The sequence below is a fragment of the Ovis aries genome, chromosome 18 (genome assembly GCF_016772045.2).
Source record: "Ovis aries strain OAR_USU_Benz2616 breed Rambouillet chromosome 18, ARS-UI_Ramb_v3.0, whole genome shotgun sequence".
NCBI classification, from domain to species: Eukaryota; Metazoa; Chordata; class Mammalia; order Artiodactyla; family Bovidae; genus Ovis; species Ovis aries.
This window is the reverse complement of record NC_056071.1, coordinates 5,428,509-5,449,581: the sequence shown is the minus strand read 5'-3', so window position 1 is coordinate 5,449,581 and position 21,073 is coordinate 5,428,509. Positions and strand designations below refer to the sequence as shown.

The following is a 21,073-nucleotide window of genomic DNA, read 5'->3' as shown; positions in this document are numbered from 1 at the left end:
CAACTTCAAGTGAATTTACAATGAGCTCAGATTAAAGCTAAATCAAAAAAAAATAACTTGGCTATAGACATCAGCCTTCTGATCCTTAGCAACAATATGCATAGGACTTCATTAATATCAAGGAATTAATTAATATCAATACTAAAATATAAACATAAACATATTACGGCTTCCCTCAGTTCAGTTCAGTCGCTCAGTCGTGTCCGACTCTTTGCGACCCCATGAATCTCAGCACACCAGGCCTCCCTGTCCACCACCATCTCCCAGAGTTCACTCAGACTCACGTCCATTGAGTCAGTGATGCCATCCAGCCATCTCATCCTCGGTCGTCCCCTTCTCCTCCTGCCCCCAATCCCTCCCAGCATCAGAGTCTTTTCCAATGAGTCAACTCTTCTCATAAGATGTCCAAAGTACTGGAGCTTTCAGCTTTAGCATCATTCCTTCCAAAGAAATCCCAGGGCTGATCTCCTTCAGAATGGACTGGTTGGATCTCCTTGCAATCCAAGGGACTGTCAAGAGTCTTCTCCAACACCACAGTTCAAACGCATCAATTCTTCGGCGCTAAGCTTTCTTCACAGTCCAATTCTCACATCCATACAGGAAAAACCACAGCCTTGACTAGACGGACCTTAGTCGGCAAAGTAATGTCTCTGCTTTTGAATATACTATCTAGGTTGGTTGTAACTTTTCTTCCAAGGAGTAAGCATCTTTTAATTTCATGGCTGCAGTCACCATCTGCTGTGATTCTGGAGCCCCAAAAAATAAGTCTGACACTGTTTCTACTGTTTCCCCATCTATTTCCCATGAAGTGATGGGACCAGGTGCCATGATCTTTGTTTTATGAATGCTGAGCTTTAAGCCAACTTTTTCACTCTCCTCTTTCACTTTCATCAAGAGGCTTTTTAGCTCCTCTTCACTTTCTGCCAGAAGGGTAGTGGCATCTGCATATCTGAGGTGATTGATATTTCTCCCAGCAATCTTGATTCCAGCTTGTGTTTCTTCCAGCCCAGCGTTTCTCATGATGTACTCTGCATAGAAGTTAAATAAGCAGGGTGACAATATGCAGCCTTGACGTACTCCTTTTCCTATTTGGAACCAGTCTGTTGTTCCATGTCCAGTTCTAACTGTTGCTTCCTGACCTGCATACAGATTTCTCAAGAGGCAGGTTAGGTGGTCTGGTATTCCCATCTCTTTCAGAACTGTCCACAGTTTATTGTGATCCACACAGTCAAAGGCTTTGGCATAGTCAATAAAGCAGAAAGAGATGTTTTTCTGGAACTCTCTTGCTTTTCCATGATCCAGCGGATGTTGGCAATTTGATCTCTGGTTCCTCTGCTTTTTCTAAAACCAGCTTGAACGTCAGGGAGTTCACCGTTCACGTATTGCTGAAGTCTGGCTTGGAGAATTTTGAGCATTACTTTACTAGCGGCTCAGATAGTAAAGAATCTGCCTGCAATGCAGGAGGCCTGGTTCTGATCCCTGGGAAGATTCCCGGGAGAAGGGAACGGCTGCCCACTCCAGTATTCTTGTCTGGAGAATTCCATGGACAGAGTAGACTGGTGTGTTTTAGTCCATGGGTTGCAAAGAGTCAGACAAGACTGAGCAACTAACACTTTGGGCTTTTCAGGTGGCACTAGTGGTGAAGAACCTGCCTGGCAATGCAAGAGATAACCCAATGGTCTGATCACTCACCTAGAGCCAGACATGTTGGAGTCCGAAGTCAAGTGGGCCTTAGAAAGCAAAACTATGAACAAAAACAGTGGAGGTGATGGAATTCCAGCTGAGCTATTTCAAATCCTAAAAGATGATGCTGTGAAAGTGCTGCACTCAATATGCCAGCAAATTTGGAAAACTCAGCAGTGGCCACAGGACTGGAAAAGGTCAGTTTTCATTCCAATCCCAGAGAAAGGTAATGACAAAGAATGTTCAAACTACTGCACAATTGCACTCATTTCACATGCTAGTAAAGTAATGCTCAAATTCTCCAACCTAGGCTTCAACAGTGTGTGAACGGAGAAATTTCAGATGTTCAAGCTGGTTTTAGAAAAGGGAGAGGAACCAGAGATTAAATTGACAACATCTGTTGGATCATAGAAAAAGCAAGAGAATTCCAGAAAAACACCTGCTTCATTGACTATGCTAAAGCCTTTGTGTGGATCACAACAAACTGTGGGAAATTCTTAAAGAGATGGGAAACCAGACCACCTTATCTGCCTTCTGAGATATCTGTATGCAGGTCAAGAAGCAATAGTTAGAACTGAACATGGAACAATAGATTGGTTCAAAGTTGGGAAAAGAGTACATCAAGGCTGCATATTGTCACCCTGCTTATTTAACTTATATGCAGAGTACATCATGAGAAATGCTGGGCTGGATGAAGCACAAGCTGCAATCAGATTGCTGGGAGAGATATCAATAACCTCAGATATGCAGATGACACCACCCTTACAGCAGAAAGCAAAGAACTAAAGAGCCTCTTGATGAAAGTGAAAGAGAGTGAAAAAGCTGGCTTAAAACTCAACATTCAAAAAACTAAGATCATGGCATCTGACTCCGTCACTTCATGGTAAATAGATGGGGAAACAAGGGAAACGGTGAGGTTTTATTTTCTTGGGCTCCAAAATCACTGCAGATGGCGACTGAAGCCACAAAATTAAAAGATGCTTGCTCCTTGGAAGAAAAGCTATGACAAACTTGGACAGAGCATGAAAAAGCAGAGACATTATTTTGCTAACAAAGGTCTATACAGTCAAAGCTATGGTTTTTCCAGTAGTCATAAATGGATATAAGAGTTGGACCATAAAGAAGGCTGAGCTTTGAAGAATTTGTGCTTTTGAACTGTGGTGTTGGGAGAACATTCTTGAGAGTCCCTTGGACTTAAAGGAGATCAAAGCAGTCAATCCTGAAGGAAATCAATCCTGAATATTCATTGTAAAGACTGATGCTGAAGCTGAAGCTCCAATACTGAGGCCATCTGATGCGAAGAACTGACTCATTAGAAAAAGACCTTGATGCTGATGCTAAGAAAGATTGAAGGTGGGAGGAGATGGGGACAACAGAGGACCAGATGGTTGGATGGCATCACCAACTCAATGGATGTTAGTCTGAACAAGCTCTGGGAGCTGATGGTAGACAGGGAAGCCCGGCGTGCTGCAGTCCATGGGTTCCCAGAGTCGGACATGACTGACAGACTGAACAACAGTGCAAGAGATGTAGGAGACACGGGTTTGATCGCGAAGAGTCAGACAGAACTGAAGTAACTTAGCATGCGTGCGTGTAAACACATTAGTACTCTGCTCTTAAATATTTCTGGACTGAAAACTGAGGATGGTTATTTAAAAATATATATATTTTTAAATTCCTAAGAAATAGCACCTTTAAGTGCAGTCTATTTACTATACAACATTCTCCCACAACTTAATTTTAAAATTATCAAAAAAGAAGCTGTTAGTAATTTACACCTTGTCTTGTAATAAAAAAAGATGACCACTTCTTTTAGAAAGTTTTTATATACAATCTCTGCATTAAATTTGGAATACAGGAAAATAACTACTTTCATGATCAATATATAAAGTAAAAAAAACTTTTCTATGAGAAGCTAATAGTTTCCTAAGTGACTGGAATTTCTCAATATGGAGCAACAATATGCCTAACACAACAGTAGGTTAAAATCCGACTGAAGGCTGAGAGCTACTCTCTCTCTCTCTCCATTCACAAGGATACTGTGATTCTTAAGGCAGACGCTGAGGCACTCTAAACAAAGGCTGCTTCTGAGATTCCAGTCCCTCCCCCTCAACTAATACAGCATTTACTTTGTCCAGAAAAATGAAATGGGTCTGGGTCTGGTTAGACTCTACAGAAAGCTGGGAGGGGGAGGAGACTCTGGGTGGCAGTGCCAAGGTTTGGAAAGGCTGAAAAGGTGGTGAAGGACTGAGAAGGCCCAGAAAATGAAAGGACAGAGGTTCCCATCACCCATGTCCACCGCCAGGGCCACCACCGCTGGTCAACTCCAATTTCAAGAGCACCTCCCTACCCCAGAGGCAGAAGAAGGGAGGGTATGTTCCCACGCCGTGTCCTGGGCTAGGCACCTTCCCTTCGCCCTACTGGTTCTACCCTTCCCCTTTCTCCGCACCCATACATGCTGCAGAAGGAGACCTGTGGTGTGGCTGGGTGGGGACAGGCTGTTCTTTCCAGGTTCAGGAACTGTTCCTTCCACCTACCTCCAGGCCAAGAGCACTACTGACAGTTACCAGGCCCCAGGGAACGCCATCCTTTGCTCATTTCCTTAAACAAGTTTTAGCTGCCTCAGAATCACTTGCAAGGCACATAAGAGCAGATGCGTGCCTGGGAGTTTCAGACACAGTAGTTCTGGGATGGGGGCCCCCAATTTTTATTTCTAATAAGTTTCCAGGTTACTGCTAAAACACTAAGAACACTCAGACCCTGTCTCATGTTTGTAAATTGACCTCCTATTAAATTCTTGTTGGCAGAACTGATACAAGTCAGGTGATTTTTTCTTTTTTTTTTTTAGTATAAAGAAAAAGCCTGATAATTAACTTATAAAGACTTAAAACATATGATTAAGGCAATACTTAACAGTGTTTTTCTCCCAAAGTGCTATACTGGTAAGAGCCTGGAATCTGAGGTCTACGGTCACATGTCTCTACCACATCAGGGTTACCAAAGCTACTAAGCCTCATTCTCCTTCCATGTTCAAGGACATGATGACACTGGCGGGGTTAAGTCAAGTGTGACTGTCTCCACAGTAATCCCCAGTGCACATCTGTCAGTGTTTCCTGCGCCCCAGCCGGAAACAAGACAACACAGGGCGGGACGGACTCCAGGCCCCGTCCCCCGACTCCTTTCTGTTACATCCTTTGCACTTCTATTTACAGTGTAAAATGGCTAAAAGAGAACGAACATGATGGGAGAAAAAACAATGCTCCTCCCCCATTTTTAAGGGGGCGGCAAGTTAAGAAAGGCACAAATAGAAGTCACTGTTTACCAGATTCTTTTTTTTTAATCAAGGTATAATTGATATATTAAAACATTATATTAGTTTCAGGTGTACAACATGACACTCATCTATATATTGCAAAATGACCACCATGATATATCCAGTTAACATCCATCACCAAAATTTCAAAAAAGTTTTGTGTGTGGTGAGAACTTTTAAGATATGCTCTCTTAGCAACTTTCAAAGGCAATAGTACTGACTATTAACCAAGGTGTACCTCAGCAGTCCCCAATCGTTTTGGCACCAGGGACTGGTTTCATGGAAGACAATTTTTCCACAGACTAGGGGCTGTGGTGGAGAAGGCAATGGCACCCCACTCCAGTATTCTTGCCTGGGAAATCCCATGGGCGGAAGAGCCTGGTAGGCTGCAGTCCATGGGATCGCTGAGGGTCGGACTTGACTGAGCAACTTCACTTTCACTTTTCACTTTTATGCATTGGAGAAGGAAATGGCAACCCACTCCAGTGTTCTTGCCTGGAGAATCCCAGGGACGGGGAAGCCTGCTGGGCTACCGTCTATGGGGTCGCACAGAGTCAGACACGACTGAAGTGACTTAGCAGCAGCAGCAGGGGCTGTTGGGGAATGGTTTTGGAAGAATTCAAGCTCATTTACTGTGCACTTTCTTTCTTTCATTACTACATGATATATAATGAAATAATTACACCACCCACCATAATGCAGAATCAGTGGTAGCCCTGAGCTTGGTTTCTTGCAACTAGAGTCCCATCTGGGGGTGATGGGAGACAGTGATGCCCGAAGTGTGCTGCTTATGTCTGTCTACTCCATAATCTCGTCGTGGTTGCTGTCATTGCAAAAAAACCCGCTTCACAAAGAGAGGATGCTGGAAATGGAAGCAGGCGTTTTAGTGCTTCTGTGGCAATCTCAGGATATTCTGCCGTGAGTTTAATCCAGAACTTATGGAGATCTGCAGTTGTCTCAAACATACTTTTAAGGCCACTGTAATTTGTGATCTCAAGCAGTTGATTCTCTACTTGCGCAAAGTAGATTCACCTGGCTTATTCACAAATGGGTCACGGATCTGTTCCTTCCCAGTTGAGAGGTCTTTTGTGGTTGGGAAGTAATGCTGACTCTTTTGAAAGCTGACACAGGTGATCACGCACCAGCTGGGAGAAAGACCCTGACTCAGTCTCTTTCAAAATCTCTGCTAATGTTCGAAATATGTCAAAAACCCCAGTGTTCACTCATCAACCCATAATTCCAGTTTGGCTTTGAATACAGCCACTTTTTCTGCCAGCTTGAACACATTGGTCCTTTTCCCTATAGTGATAGATTGAGTTCACTGAGCAGGTTGAATATGTCACACAAGTAAGCAAGGTTTGCAACCCATTCTGTGTCACTGAAATGTGCTGCCACTGGTGACTGTTTTTCTAAAAGAAATCTCTGGAGCAGCTCTCATAACTCAAAAACTCTGGCCAGTGATCTACCTTTAGAAAACTATCTGTGTATAAGAGAAGACATATAAGCTCTGCATCCATCTCCTCACACAGCTATGTGAACAGACGTGAGTTAAGGGCATGTACTTTAATGTGGTTAACAATTTTCATCACATCCTATAAAACATTGTTAAGCTCAGGTGGCATTTTTCAGCTAGCCAGCGTTTCTCTATGGATGATACCATGTGAAGGCTCACAGTCAGAGGCGACCTCTTTGACCTGATTAGTGAAGCTAAACAGTCGTCGCGTCACGGCAGCCGCTCCATCCGGGCACATACTAACACAAAATGACCAATTCAGTTTCCCCGATAAGTAGTCATTCAATGACTGGAATAGTTCTGCAGCTGTGGTGTTGGCTGGCAACAAAAATGCGCATAATATTGTTATGCACACCCTCCTGAAAATACTGCACGAAGACAAGCTTTGTTGCCTTGTTGTCCACACTGGTAGACTTGTCAACATGGATTACATGCCACAGCGACTCATTAATCCTAATAATTGTGCCTCAAGATCCTCTGCTGTTTCATCAGTTCATCTAGTTACGGTGGTGGTCAAAAGAGGAACACGTGTCACCTTTTGAACTGAAGCCTCTCCTAAAAGTTCAGGACAATGTCCTTAAGTGGCGGGCAGGATCAGCTCTTCACCAACAGGAAAGGGCTTCTTACTTAGCTTTATAGATGCTGTCAGCCACTAAGAATGATGCTCTCACTGCAGACACATTGGATGAAGTGGTGGCCTTCAATAACTGCTTCTGGTTTTCGTATTCATGTCTTTTTTCTTTTGGAAAACTCCAAAGACTTGTCTTTTAATGCAGAGTGCTTGGTCTCCAAGTGGCAAAGCATTTTCAAAAGTTTCATGGCTTTGTTGGCTAGCCAGTGTCTCCACATATGATACAAAGTGAGCTTGGAGAATATGAAGCACCTGATGCAATGAACCCATAATTTAAGAGGAACTCAGTATTGCTTTTTTATGCAGCTTTCTTTTTGCTGACAGTCTTAAGAGTTTTCTGCTGTCTCATCATTGAATGTTGCCCTCTTTTCAAAGAAACTCTCCAGTGATGTTTGTTTTTCACTCATGTTAGCTAGAGTTAGCTTGTGGACTTACCAAAACTGTGACAAAGACACGTGTGTAGAGTAGGAAAGAGGACACAGACAGAAGTGGTAAATAAAACAATGGGCAGGCCATGCACAGACTAAAATAAGTATCAGATTCTGACTTAAATCCTGCCACCAGATACAGCTGTACAGTTGAAATACATCAGCTCACTTATCACTAGAAAGCCTACCACCAGATGTAGCTTAACTGTCACCTGCCACTCACTGCTGGGTTTTGATGAGTCTGCAAGCAGCTCATTTATTATGGCTCTGTGCAGTCAAACCTTTCTGCTAATGATAATCTGTATTTGCCGCCCCTCCCCAGTTGGAGGCGTCACCACCTCAGCTCCACCTCAGATTGTCAGGCTTAAGACTCTCATAAGCAGTGTGCAACCGAGATCCTTTCATGCGCAATTCACAGTAGGGTTTGCTCTGTGAGACTCTAAAGCCGCAGGTGATCTAACAGGAAGTGAAGATGAGTGGCAAGGTGAGAAATGAGGAGTGGCTGTAAATACAGATGGAAGACAGAGAAGCTTCCCTGCTCATCTCCTGCAGTGAAGCCTGGTTCCTAACAGACCACGGACTGATGACAGTAACGGCTCCTGGCCCAGGCGTGGGGGACCTCTGCTGTACATTACAGCTCCACGTCTTATTTATTTTATAACTGACCATTTGTAACTTCAGATCCCCTTCATTCATTTGCCCTCCACTTCCACCCACCCCTCCAATCTCTAACAAACACCAACCTGTTTTCTGCATCCAAGACCTTGGTGTTTTTGTTATTTTCTTTATCCATTCATCCATCAATACACACTTAGTTTCTATAAACCACACAGCAAAGGAAATCAAGTAGTAAAATGCAAAGATAACCCACAAAATGGGAGAAAATATTTGAAAGCCACATATCTGATGAGAGGTTGATATCCAAAACATACAACGAATTCACATAAATTCTACAGCAAAGAATCCTCCCAAGTCAAAAAACAAAAAGCTGATTAAAAAATGGGCAGAGAATCTGAACAGACATTTTTCCAAAGACATACAGATGGCCAGCTGGTAATACTAAAAGATGCTTAACATCAGTAGTCATCAGGGAAATGCAAGTCAAAACCACAATGAGGTATTACCTCATTAGATTGGCTGTTTATCAAAAAGACAAGAAATAACAAGTCTTGGTAAGGATGTGGAGAAAATGGAACCCTGTGTATTGCTGGTAGGAATATAAGTTAGTGCAGTCTCTATAGAAACCAGTATAGAGGGCCTCAAAAAACTTAAAACTAGAACTATTACATGAAACAGCAGTTTCACTTCTGGCTATTTAGCCAATGGAAATAAAAACACTAACTTGAAAAGATATATACTCCCCTATGTTCAATGCAACATTATTCACAATAGCCAAGACACGGAAGCAACCTGAGTGTCTATTAAAAAGATGAATGGATAAAGAAAATGTGACTTTTCTATAGATACAGATATTATTGTTCAGTCATTAAAAAAAAAAAAAAGATGAAATCTTGTCACTTGTGACAACGTGGATGGACCTTGAGGGTAGTATGCTAAATGAAATAAGTCAGATAAAGAGAAATACCATATGATCTCTTTGACATCTTAAAAAATAAATAAATAAAGCTTCCCAGTGGTGCTAGTGGTAAAGAATCCTCTTGCCAGTGCAGGAGATCAAGAAAGTGGGTTGGATCCCTGAGCTGGGAATCCCCTGGAGTAGGAAATGGCAACCCACTCTAGTATTCTTGTCTGGAAAATGCCATAGACAGAGGAGCCAGACAGGCTACAGTCCATAGGGCTGCAAAGAGTCGAAAAAGACTGAGCATACGCACATACGAAAACAACAACAAATTCATAGATACAGAGAACAGACTGGTGTTTGCTAGTAACAGGGGGTGGCGTGTGGGCAAAACAGGTGAATGTAGAGTACAGTGACTATACATTCATGGGATGTAATGCACAGTGCAGTGACTGTAGTTAACAACGCTGTACTGTACATTGTTCCCATTGCTAGGGGAGTAATTTTAAGAGTTCTCATCATTCACACACAAAAAACCTATGTGAGGACACGCATGCTAACTAGACTTATTGGGATGATCACTTTACAGTATATACAAATACTGAATCATTATGTTGCTCATCTGAAACTAATATGGGCTTCCCTACTAGCTCAGCTGGTAAAGAATCAACCTGCAATGCAGGAGACCAAGTTAGATTCTTGGGTTGGGAAGATTCCTGCTACCCACTCAAGTATTCCTGGGCTTCCCTGGTGGTTCAGATGGTAAAGAATCTGCCTGCAGTGCAGGAGACCTGAGTTCGATCCCTGGATTGGGAAGATCCCCTGGAGATGGGCATGGCAAGCCACTCCAGTATTCTTGCCTGGAGAATCCCATCGGCGGAGGAGCCTGGTGGGCTACAGTCCATGGGGCACAAAGAATCGGACACAACTAAGTGACTAAGCATAGCTCAGCTTCAAATATAATGACTTTCTCCAGCAAGGTTAGGTCCTCCTGAGATACCTAGACTCAGTCTTCTAGAATTACTATCCTCTTACAGAATGTCGTAATTGTACTTTAAATGATCTGTGCAATGATTTCTAAGACTCCTGCTTTAAAGTGGAGTCTAGTTCATTACTTCTTCCCCAGCTCCTAGCACAACGCCAGATACACAGTAGGCATTAAATATTTATTGAATGTTTTGATAGCTGAATAGTGTTTCAGTCAAGTTCTCAGAGATCTACTAACTTCATTCATTTGGTGTTCATTAGTAATATTTATGTCTGAAATAATCCTAAAATCAGCTACAAAGTTCATTTTAGCACTGTTTTAATCTCAAAAAAACCTTTCAACTGCTGTGTAACTTTTAACTTCTGAATTTTAAAATACAATAAAACTTTCATGTCAAAAAATAAATGTTATACATAGCAGTACTATCCATACTAGGGCTTGAGTTCTGAGTTCATTCAATCTTTACTGTGTTACCTAACACTGTGCTCAATGTGCTGGAGCTACATGCGTTGAGTCACAGTAACGGGCGAATTAAAACTACCCTGAAGGGAAAAAAAAGTCTGATCAGGGCTATAAGGAAGCTCAAGAGCCAGTAGTTAGCTTCCTTCCTTTCAGCATTTTTTTTGTTGGGACTGTAAGGTCAAAGTCTATAAAGAGGAATTTCTATATCCAGCCCCTTCCCCCTTTCCTGCCAGGTACTGCTGAACAAAGTTATGCTGGAAGGCAGATGACAGACTGTCTGGTGGCCATATTAACAACATGTAGGTCTCAATTTCCCTGTAGTCACAAAAACGGTATCTGCTGTCATTCACGGCATAACCTGCTCTCTCTCTGTATTATCAACACCGCCTCATTTAAGGGCTGAGACACAGTCTCCTGGGCAGTGATTCTTGACTTCAGTCACACAGTCAACTCACTGGGGCACTAGGAAAAATGCCTGAGCCCTGGGCACCAAGTAAGTCAGAGTTGCTGCAGTGGGGCTTGAACATTTTTCCAATGATCAAGCACTCTTCTATACGGGGTAGAAACTCAATTTAAGACTGAGTCAGGGTTTTATGGGGGCTTTCCTAGTACCTCAGCTGGTAAAGAATCTGCCTGCAATGCAGGAGACCCTGGTTCGATTCCTGAGTTGGGAAGATCCCCTGGAGGAAGGCATAGCAACTCACTCCAGTGTTCTTGCCTGGAGAATCCCCATGGACAGAGGAGCCTAGCCTAGCGGGATTAAAAGGTTGCAAAGAGTTGAATACAACTGAGCAACTAAGCACAGCAGGGTTTTATGAACTAAAACATCATAAACGCTGATCTGGAATTACTTCATTTATATGTTGTAAAATTAGTGTTTCCATTTGTATGAATTTGATATCACCTAATTAAATGCAAAGTGAAGTATGTCTGGTGAAATCTAATCAAGTTTAATTTGCTAAATGTATTATGCAATCTAAACTGCTAAATCAATGAAAAGTTATAGTTTAAGAATTATCAAATTTGAGATCAACAACACAATAAATCAATTTAGAATTATCTAGCAGAACATTCTATGAATGCATGGTATGCCATGTTCCCTGGTTGTGATATAATTATCTCTCAGTAATCTTGCAAACTGTTGCAACCTGAACAAAGGATTTCAAGTGAAAAATAAATGACCAGAGAAAAGGAAAAGCTAGGAAAAGTTAGGACACAACTCAGATACCAGCTTCTGTTAAGAAGCTCACAGACCTTCATGTCTTGGTTGAAGCAACATTTAGCAACACACTGAAATGCATGGGGCTGACGATGCTGTGAGACTGAACATGTCCTCCACAACTTCACAGATTTATTCGTTTATTTTATTCTTTTTGGAATTCAAAACTGCCTGATTCTATAGTCAGTAAACTTTGTAAAACTGAACTTACAACCTACATTCATACACTGTCAACAGAGTTTCTTTTTCTTTTTACACTGGAGTCCCATTGCTAAGAAACCTGAAAATCACTGGCCCAGATAATTCATAAAGCCTCTATGCAATTCCAGAACCCAAGAGTGCTAGCAGATGTCAGGTAGCAATCTGGGTTTCCAAGAAGGAGGCACCAATTATTTAGGCAAAATGTACCAATAAAAGTCTAGAAACTCATAACACAAGTTGTTTTTTTTTTTTTTTTGGCCATGCCATATGGGTCATGGGATTTTAGTTCTCCGACCAGAGAATGTATAGTCCAAATCCCTTGACTGCCATGGAATACCCCAAGGCACATGTATTGTCAAAAGTGTGTGAAATGTCTGAAGACAAAAAAAGAGTATGCAAAAATAAAGTTGGTAGTCGTATTGAAGTTTAGGTATTATAAGCTGTTGTTCAAACTTTCTCTGATATTATTTGTTTTTATAATAAATCAGGAAGAAATCATGAGAGAATTGAAAGATCAGAAGTAGCTAATGTATCATACCACTTAATATGTCTGAATATAACTGGTTTCTAGCTAAAATTCAGTTATGTATTTTAAGGATAAAGAGAAATTAAATTTTTTAACACTGGAAATTATACATGCAAAAATATGTAGTAGCCTTCAAAGTAGTTTTTTTAGGAAGAGTGATCTCCAAGTAGAGTACCATTGTTCCACGCTCCTGTTGAAATCCCTTTGGAAACTGCTTGCAGTCCTGCACATATTCCTTTGAATATACAGTTAGATACTACGCTTCCTGGGTGGGTTTGGTTTAAAAAAACAGAAGCTTTTAAAAACTTATCCTGTATAATTTGCAGCCTGGCTCTTAGTAGTATACAACTTCTACTTTTTTCTAACTTAAGCAAATGTTTAGTAAGAATGTTCTTTCAAGAATTTGTATTTTCTGAAAAGCCTTACGCAGAACAAGAGAAAGAAGTCTTTAGGGCCACCAATGTGACTATTAACACTGATCCACACTATTTCAGTGCCTTCTCTATCATGTATGATGGCTCTCAATTTATAATACATTTTTTCACTCTCCTACCCCTGCCAAGTCTTTAAGGCTTTTTCCTAAAGGGAGTTTCTGATTACCAACATCATCAGAACTGCTGGCCAAAGGGGTATATTCTTTAAAGGAAAAATAGGCACATGTTCACATAGATAATAATTGTGTAGTCCCTCCATTAAAAATATTTTGCTTTGGGATTTCTCTGGTGGGCCAGTGGTTAAGAGTGTGAGTTCCCACTGAAGGGGGCATAAGTTTGATTGCTGGTCTGGGAACTAAGATCCCACATGGCATTTGGTGCTACTAAAACAGTAAGTAAATAAATTTGCCTTTTTCTGAACACAGGGAAGCCTGGCACACTGCATCCACGTGGTTGCAAAGAGCTGGACAGGACTTAGCAACTGAACACCACCACCACACACACACACAAATTCCTGACAAGTCAGTCTCTCTTGGAGCCCGTTCTCCCTCTCTGGAGATTCCTTCTCAGACATCCTCGCTCAGTTCTCCTCCTACAGTCATTTCTGGGTAGAAACTGGTTCTAGGACCCCTCAGGGGTACCAAAATCGTAGATGCTTAAGTCCCTTATTTGCATATAATCCAGCCACATCCAACATTTGTTGGATCAGAGAGAAAACCAGGGAATTTCAGAAAAACACCTACTTCTGCTTCACTCAAAAGCCTTTGACTGTGGAAAATTCTTAAAGGGATGGCAATACCAGACCATCTTACCTATCTCCTGAGAAACTTGTATGCAGGTCAAGAAGCAATAGTTAGAACTGGACATGGAACAACAGTCTGGTTCAATATTGGGGAAAGGAGTATGTCAAGGCTGTAAATTGTCACTCTGCTTATTTAACTTATACCCAGAGCACATCATTCAAAATGCCAGGATGATGGAAGCACAGGCTGCAATCAAGATTGCCAAGGGAAATGTCAACAACCTTGAATATGCAAAGGACACCACTCTAATGGCAGAAAGTGAAGAGGAATTAAGGAGTCTCTTGATGAGGGTGAAAGAAGAGAGTGAAAAAGCTGGCTTAAAACTCAACACTGAAAAAACTAAGATCATAGCATCCGGTTCGATCACTTCATGGCAAACAGAAATGGGAAAAGTGAAAGACTTTATTTTCTTGGGCTCCAAAATCACTGCAAATGGTAACTGCAGGCATGAATATAACAGACACTTGCTCCATGGAAGAAAAGCTATGACAAACCTAGACAGAGTATTAAAATGCAGAGACATCACTGGCCAACAAAGGTCCATCTAGTCAAAGCTATGGTTTTTCCAGTAATCATGTATGAATGTGAGAATTGGACCATAATGGCTGAGCTTCGAAGAATTGATGCTTTTGAACTATGGTGTTGGAGAAGACTCTTCAGAGTCCCTTGGACTACAAGGAGATCAAACCAGTCAATTCTAAAGGAAATCAATCCTGAATATTCATTGGAAGGACTGATACTGAAGCTAAAGCTCCAAGACTTTGGCTACTTGATGCGAAGAGCTGACTGACTTGAAAAGATCCTGATGCTGGGAAAGATGGAAGGCAAAAGAAGAGGGAGGCAGAGGATGAGATGGTTAGATAGCATCACTGACCCAATGAACATGTATTTGAGCAAACTCTGGGAAATAGTGAAGGACATGGAAGCCTGGTGTGTTGCAGTCCATGGGGTCTCAAAGAGTTGGACACAACTTAGCGACTGAAGAACAACAATAACAACAATGCACATCCCTCCCCTAGACTTTAAACCATCTCTGGCTTACTTAGAATATATTATACAATGTAAACACTATGTAGATAGTTGCTCAGCTGGTGGCAAGTTCAAGTTTTGCTTTTTCTAACTTCCTGGAACTTCTTTCTTTTTACAACTACTTTTGACTGGAGGTTGGCTGAAACCACAGAAGCAGAACCCATGAATACAACAGAGAGCTGATTGTAGTCTCCTTAATGTTTCACAGTCTCTCAATGTCTTGAATTAATATCTCCACGCTAACAACTCCAGAACCCACAATTAAGTTTAGCTCTCTTCTGGGGTCCACTCTCAAATATCTAAATGCCAGTGGAGAACTCCACTTGGAATTTCCACAGCACCTTCAGCACAAACTCAACTCACTCTATGGTCTCTCAAAGTTGCCATCTCAGTATATGGCACCTCTATCTTCTAGTCACCCAAGCAAGAAAACTGGCTATCTTTCCAGACCTTCTCTCACCTCACTTCTTTCCACCCTTATGGCCACTGTTACAGTACACCACTCCTACCCTGGACAACCACAACAGAGTCCTTGCTAAGCAGTTGTTTCCTGACACACACTTCCTTCTGAAAAACATCTCCACTTTGATTCGGATAAAGTACAAATTCCTGAACATAGCTTAGCATGCCCTTCAAGATCTGACTCTTGGGGTCTTCTTACATCTGTGCCCCACAAATTTAGCTCCAGGTTTTCTCTGAGGGCCTCAGAAACTCTGCGCAATTTAAGGATTACTTTTCTAGGCCCATTCTCCCTAAAATCATTTTCAGCCTTTCCCCTCCCACTCTCAACCTTCAAGGAGGAAACCTCCAGTCTTGGGGAGCCTACCACATATCCAAGTCAGGATTAAAGGGCCTAGCCAAGTGCTCCTCAGCCTATACATAGTATTTCTCTCACTGAATTGTCTGTAATAATTTTCTAATTTGGTTTCCCCACACTTGACTATGAGCTTCCCTGGGTAGGCCTGAGCCCAGTTTGCCTACCTAAGCCAAGAAACAACTCATGTAGAAGGCAGAATAATGAATATTCTTGATAAATGAATGATAATGTACAATAAAATACCAGGATATCAATTTGAAATGTTTGTAGTGACCATTATCTGCCACAAAAGGTCTTAACGCATTTTATTACATAAAAGTAGTTGATATGTTGAAATACATACTTTCTTTATACAATTAGATAGGCCTTTCTTGAGGACACTGGTGGTAGCCAAACCTCTGCTGTACTGGATGACTAAGTTTATGATAATGTCAACTCTTGCCTGGACTACCACAACAGTGTTTCACATCTGCAGTAACCTTACTCTCAGCTACAGTCTTCTCCACTGAGCAGCCAGTGATCTTTTCAAAACATAAATAGATCCTCCCGACCACCTGCTACAAAGTCCTGCAAGATCTGAAGCCTGTCGTACACCCTCCACTCCCACAACCAACTTCATTATCAATCAGTTTCCCTGCTTGACTAGCTGGCCTTCTTTCTTGCAGTCCCTAGCAACGGCAAAGATTATTCCAGTCAGAGACTTTGGACTTTGATGTCTCTGCCTGCAAAATTCGCTCCCCCCGCCCCAGATCTTGGCATGGCTGAGTCTTCCTCACTCAGATGGCGAGTCAAATATCACTTCTTCAGAGACCCTTCCTAGCACAAAGAGCCATCACGTCCAAGCCAAGCTCGACCCCATCCCTATCTGGTAAATAATTTCCTATCTGTCAGTCTCTTTGCTAAAGCGAAAGCTCCACGAGGGCAAAGGATTACATATATCTTGATCGCTGTTGTCTCCCTGACGGCTAGGACACTGACTAGTTTAGGGTAAATACCTGGTAAGTGAAAAAACGCACTTAATAAACACGGCCATCTCCTACATTTTCCACTCTTTTCCCTTTCATTCGCAGGAATTCTCAAGGGCCGCTGTCCTCGCAGGAAAGCCCTGGAAGCGTCACCGCCAAGCCACAGCGTCCTCTTCCGCGTGAGGCGAGGCGTGCCCAGCCGGGAGCTAACGGCACCTCAGGCCCTGGAGCGCAGCCTAGGAGCCGGCGCTCGCGTCCGAAAAGCACCGAGGGCGGCGGGACGAGGAGAGCCTCCCCTCGCTTCCTGGGGACTGACACCTGCTCAGTCCTAAGCCCCGAAAACAGCCTCTCAACGGCCACACAGCCGCTTCTCCCGTCGCCGAGCGTAGCGACCTCTTCCAGTTACCTGCTGGAGATCCGCCCCAAGCCACGCCGCCTCCGCATTGCCGTTCGAGCAAGCGCCAGCCCCTTCCGGGCCACCGTAGTTCACAGAAAGTACAAGGCGCTGCCTTCTCCCGCATGCGCAGAGGTCCTGTTCGGTATATAGTGTTTCTTAGCAACCGCATGGAGTCCCTCCGCCAGGGGCGGAGCGTCGGGTGCCGCGAGGTGGAGGTGGGGGAGTGAATGTGGCCAATCAGAAGCGACTCCTAGCCTCGCTCGGCACGCCTCCTCTAACTGTCGCGAATACGCAGGCCGCTTTACGGCAGGCAAGGGGTGGGGGCCGCTGGGGTAAGGAGGAGAGAAGGAAGCAACCAACCAACCAAGTCGCCCCCACCCCCCCCCCCCCCACCCACCTCAGACCTGGTTTACGGCTCCGGGCTCCGGCTCCAGTGTGGCCGCTGATTGGCTGCTGAGGGCTAGGTCCCATCCCAGTGACCCCAAAGTGCTGGAGGGAGGGGGCGGGGGTGGCCCGGTGCAAAGTGCATCCCGAAAGCCCCCTGCCTGGCGCCCCGGCGGCCGGCACTCCGGGTTCCGTGAGAGCTGGGCCGTCGCCGCCCCGAGCCCTTCTGGGCCCCTCAGTGGCCGGGCGCTCCCAGCCAGGAGCGCGGCAGCCTGCTGCCCCGAGCGCTCGGACCGGGGCTGCCCCCCGCCCGCGCCGGGACTTCCTCCCTGCACCCCTGCCCCAGGCCGCCCGGCGGCCACCGCCGCCGCCTCCGCCCGGCCGGGCCATCTGGATGCTGGCAGGCTGGGGCCGGGAGGCGCCGCGGAGGAGCAGGGACAGCCGGGTCCGGCCCTGCCCGGGCTGTTTCCTCAATGGAGAAGTTGGTGAGTGTGGAGGCGGCTGGAAGAAGGAAGGGAGGCAGCAGCTGAGGAGACAGGTAAAAGTCGGTTACCCCCGCTGAGGGGAAAGGGCCGGCCCGGGACGGAGGGGAAGCCTGCCGCTTCCTGCTGGCCCGCCCCGCTCTCTGCCCCGGGGCCGGGGAGGACGGGGCCCCGGGGCTCTGCCCCGCTCACGGGTCTCTGATTTCCAGGTGTGAGCTGGCTGGGGGGCGAGCGACGGCAGGAGAGGGTCTGCCCACCCGCCTGAGCAGCCGCAGAGCTCTGACCAGCTTCCACCGTCAAGGTAAAGAGCCAGCCCTCCCCTCCCCCATTGTTTATTCCTGGCCCCTACCTCATTAATCGGTGCTTTCTTTTCTGAATAGTTACCTGGCAATGCATCCCTTTCCTGGCTTCTAGCTTTACAGCAAAAACAAAAACGCCGCCCGTGCCCCAGTCTTTAACATTTTAATAACTTCTCTTTCCCAGGACCTTGTTTTCCGCCTTTCCCTCTGAACAGTGTTTCCATGTGTTGCATTTATCTTTTGGTACGCTCCACCATTTACCCTCCTCAGAGACTTTGAGACCTTTTTGTAGCTCCCCCAGCCCCTCTTATTCTCATAGGAATTCCCCAATTCCTTATTAATTGCTTGTTAATTCTGGATGACTCTGCTTTTTAATTAAACCACAATTTTCTGTTTTCCCCTCTTCTTTGCTATCATTCGTCTACCTCCATCAGAATATCTTTTGAGTTACCTCACAAGAGTTCGTGAAGGAAGGTTTCAGTAATAGCTTCGAATTTGTGAGTTTCAGAAAATAACGTGATGTTTTTTCCTATAGCAAAAAGTGAATCTGTGTACCTTAATAATGTGGATGATATGAAAGCAATACTCTCCTGAAGCACTTATGTATAATTAACTCTTTGGGCTTTTGTGTGTTTCTGTGTGACAGATGTTGTAAGGGCTATGAAACTCTTATAAAAAGATAAATCATATTTGGTATATTTCAGATTTTCTAGTACTTACAAAACTTTATGCAATATCTTATCAATCATTTGACTCTCAGGAATTTAAAAGCAAAAGAATGTTTTGGTGTGTTTAGAATGTCGGGTTTTATTTTGGCACTTTTCATAAGATTTCTCATTTTGAAACCCTTATAGAGAATTTGTTAGATGGAAATTTAAGCATCTGTATTTTGTTGCCGCCTTTGAAAATGCACTAAAGGTAAGTTTAGGACATTCATGTAAGTCCTACAGAGGGGATATGAACAGGGAAATCATGTAAGAGTTAATTCAGAAATAAGCCAAGTGAATAACTTCTCTGACATCCAATAACAGGAGTATAAAGTCGCTTGTTAATCTCAGAGTTATTTTAATATCGCAGATTTTTTAGGGAATTTTACATGGAAAGAAGTGCTTAAAATAGCAAAAGTTGTTAGGAAATCTTTGACTTGGTCTCTTCCTCTGGACTTTCTGCCTTCCGGATAAAGAAATGAATCTCCTACCTGATTTTTCTAATTGTCAAGGTGCAGTACTTTTAAAGGGCTTTGAGGGTTTGCGTATTCTTGAGACCTGGAACTGGATACCAAAATGAGAATGTATGCTACTGAATGGGACTTAAAATCAGTACTGACTAATGACTATTCCACAGTGAACATTTAGGGCACCTTTTATATGTACACGTAGAGTGCATATATGGTCAGCCATGTCCGGCTCATTGCGACCTGATTGACTGCAGCCCACCAGGCTCCTCTGTCCATGAAATTTTCCAAGCAAGAATACTGGAGTGGATTGCCACTTCCTCCTCGAGGGGATCTTCCCCACCCAGGGATCGAGCCCACATCTCTTGTGTGTCCTGTATTGGCAAGCAGATTCTTCACCAACTGGGAACCTGGGAAGCTCCCTCTGTACATGTAGGGTTCACTGCATTTCAGTAAAAGCTAGGTAGAAGGCAATTTTCATTATTTAAATATGTGAATCACCGGAGATATGCCTAATGATTACTTTACACCTTTTAAAAAATTGCTAGAATATTTAAAGCATGTTTTTAAGGTAAAGATAAATTATGTATATTTTCTATTCAGGCCTTCTCAGTTAAATATTTTTCTGCTTTAGATTGAACTCTAGCATGTTTTCATTTCTGAGGGGTTTTATCACCTGTGCTGAGTCAAGTATGTAAGGTAAAGAGAGAACACTACTTTCCTCTCTGTTCATTCTAATTTCTTAACTAATTCATTGATCCTCTCAGCTTTTAGTGGTTTTTCTAAGATTATGGAGTATATATAAATTGTCAACATCTGTTCCTAACATTAGCATGATTGAGAGTATTTGGTCTAGATTATGCCAAACATTTAATGCGAATACTGTATTACCAAAAAAGCCTGTTGGCTGATTTATATTCTTCAGTCTGGTAGTTAACTTTGTGTTAATTCTATTGTCAGTCACATGGTTTTGAAAAGAAAAAAAAACAAAACACCCAGCTTTCTTGGTAACCAAGTAAGATATATGAGCCCATAGGGAGAATCACTGATTTTTAATTGAAGTGATGCATTTTGAGTATGCTGTGGCCAGTACTTACTGTCTTCATACCTAAAGTGATGCCATTCACAATTATATTATGACACATAAAATACCGCTTTATTTTGGTCACATTTAACTTTGATAACACAGAAGTACATATGATTCCTAAAAAGTCTGTAAAATCAGGTCATTTCTGTAAGCATATCTAATACCTGACTTTCAGCCTTTTCACTTCATCTTCAACAGAAAGTATGCCCTACATAGAAGACTTATCTCCTTTCTCATAAACTTAGGTACTGATATGAGGCTGCTAAGATGGTAAGGCCAGACATACGTCAAAGATAAGGTTGACAAGATTTCATCATTTATGATACTTGTGATTTACACTTTGAATTGAGTCGAAGTAAGTGAACTACAAAATTTCCTCTGTTTCCTTGTCCACATTCCATGAAAATTGTTGGTCTTTCTGTTAGAACTTAGGAAGCTTGTAGAAAAGTTGTACATGATAATAAATACTTGTTATATGGAGGCCTAGTAATTTGGAGGAAATATGAATACTCTCCCTTGTTTTGAAACAGAAACACTGTGGTGCTCAGCCGAGTGATACTAAAATAACACTTCTACTTCATTTTGGGTTCCAGGCTCTTGGTTATATGAGTTGACCTCATCAACATCCATCTCAGCCATGTTACACGCTTTGGGCATTGTAGTGTTTCTGCATCTATCTTCCCTCTTGGGATTTGTGAGCTATTCATGTTTTTTGGTGT

General features: G+C 43.1%; 2 protein-coding genes across 29 annotated transcripts in view; one reads left to right on the top strand and one right to left on the bottom strand.

The window, feature by feature from the left end:
* The window catches only part of LINS1 (lines homolog 1), a 31,068-nt gene extending 13,956 nt beyond the window's left edge, over nucleotides 1-17,112 (bottom strand). For 13 of the 27 annotated variants that reach the window (XM_060401973.1, XM_060401977.1, XM_060401966.1 and 10 more), the window contains exon 1: nucleotides 16,583-16,976. Coding sequence is in view for 1 of the 27 variants with exons in the window: in XM_012098338.5 (XP_011953728.4) it covers nucleotides 16,938-17,097 (160 nt within the window). In the remaining 26 variants the exon portion in view is untranslated. Of the gene's footprint in view, nucleotides 1-16,561 lie in introns of all 27 variants that reach the window. The other 14 variants (XM_060401968.1, XM_060401969.1, XM_042235024.2 and 11 more) reach the window with 4 other exon arrangements.
* A 334-nt stretch (nucleotides 17,113-17,446) lies between these two features.
* ASB7 (ankyrin repeat and SOCS box containing 7) overlaps nucleotides 17,447-21,073 on the top strand; it is a 68,849-nt gene continuing 65,222 nt past the window's right edge. For both annotated transcript variants that reach the window (XM_004017712.5, XM_012098320.5), the window contains exons 1-2: nucleotides 17,447-17,850; nucleotides 18,004-18,095. The gene's annotated coding sequence lies outside the window, so the exon portion shown is untranslated. The remainder of the gene's footprint in view (nucleotides 17,851-18,003; nucleotides 18,096-21,073) is intronic.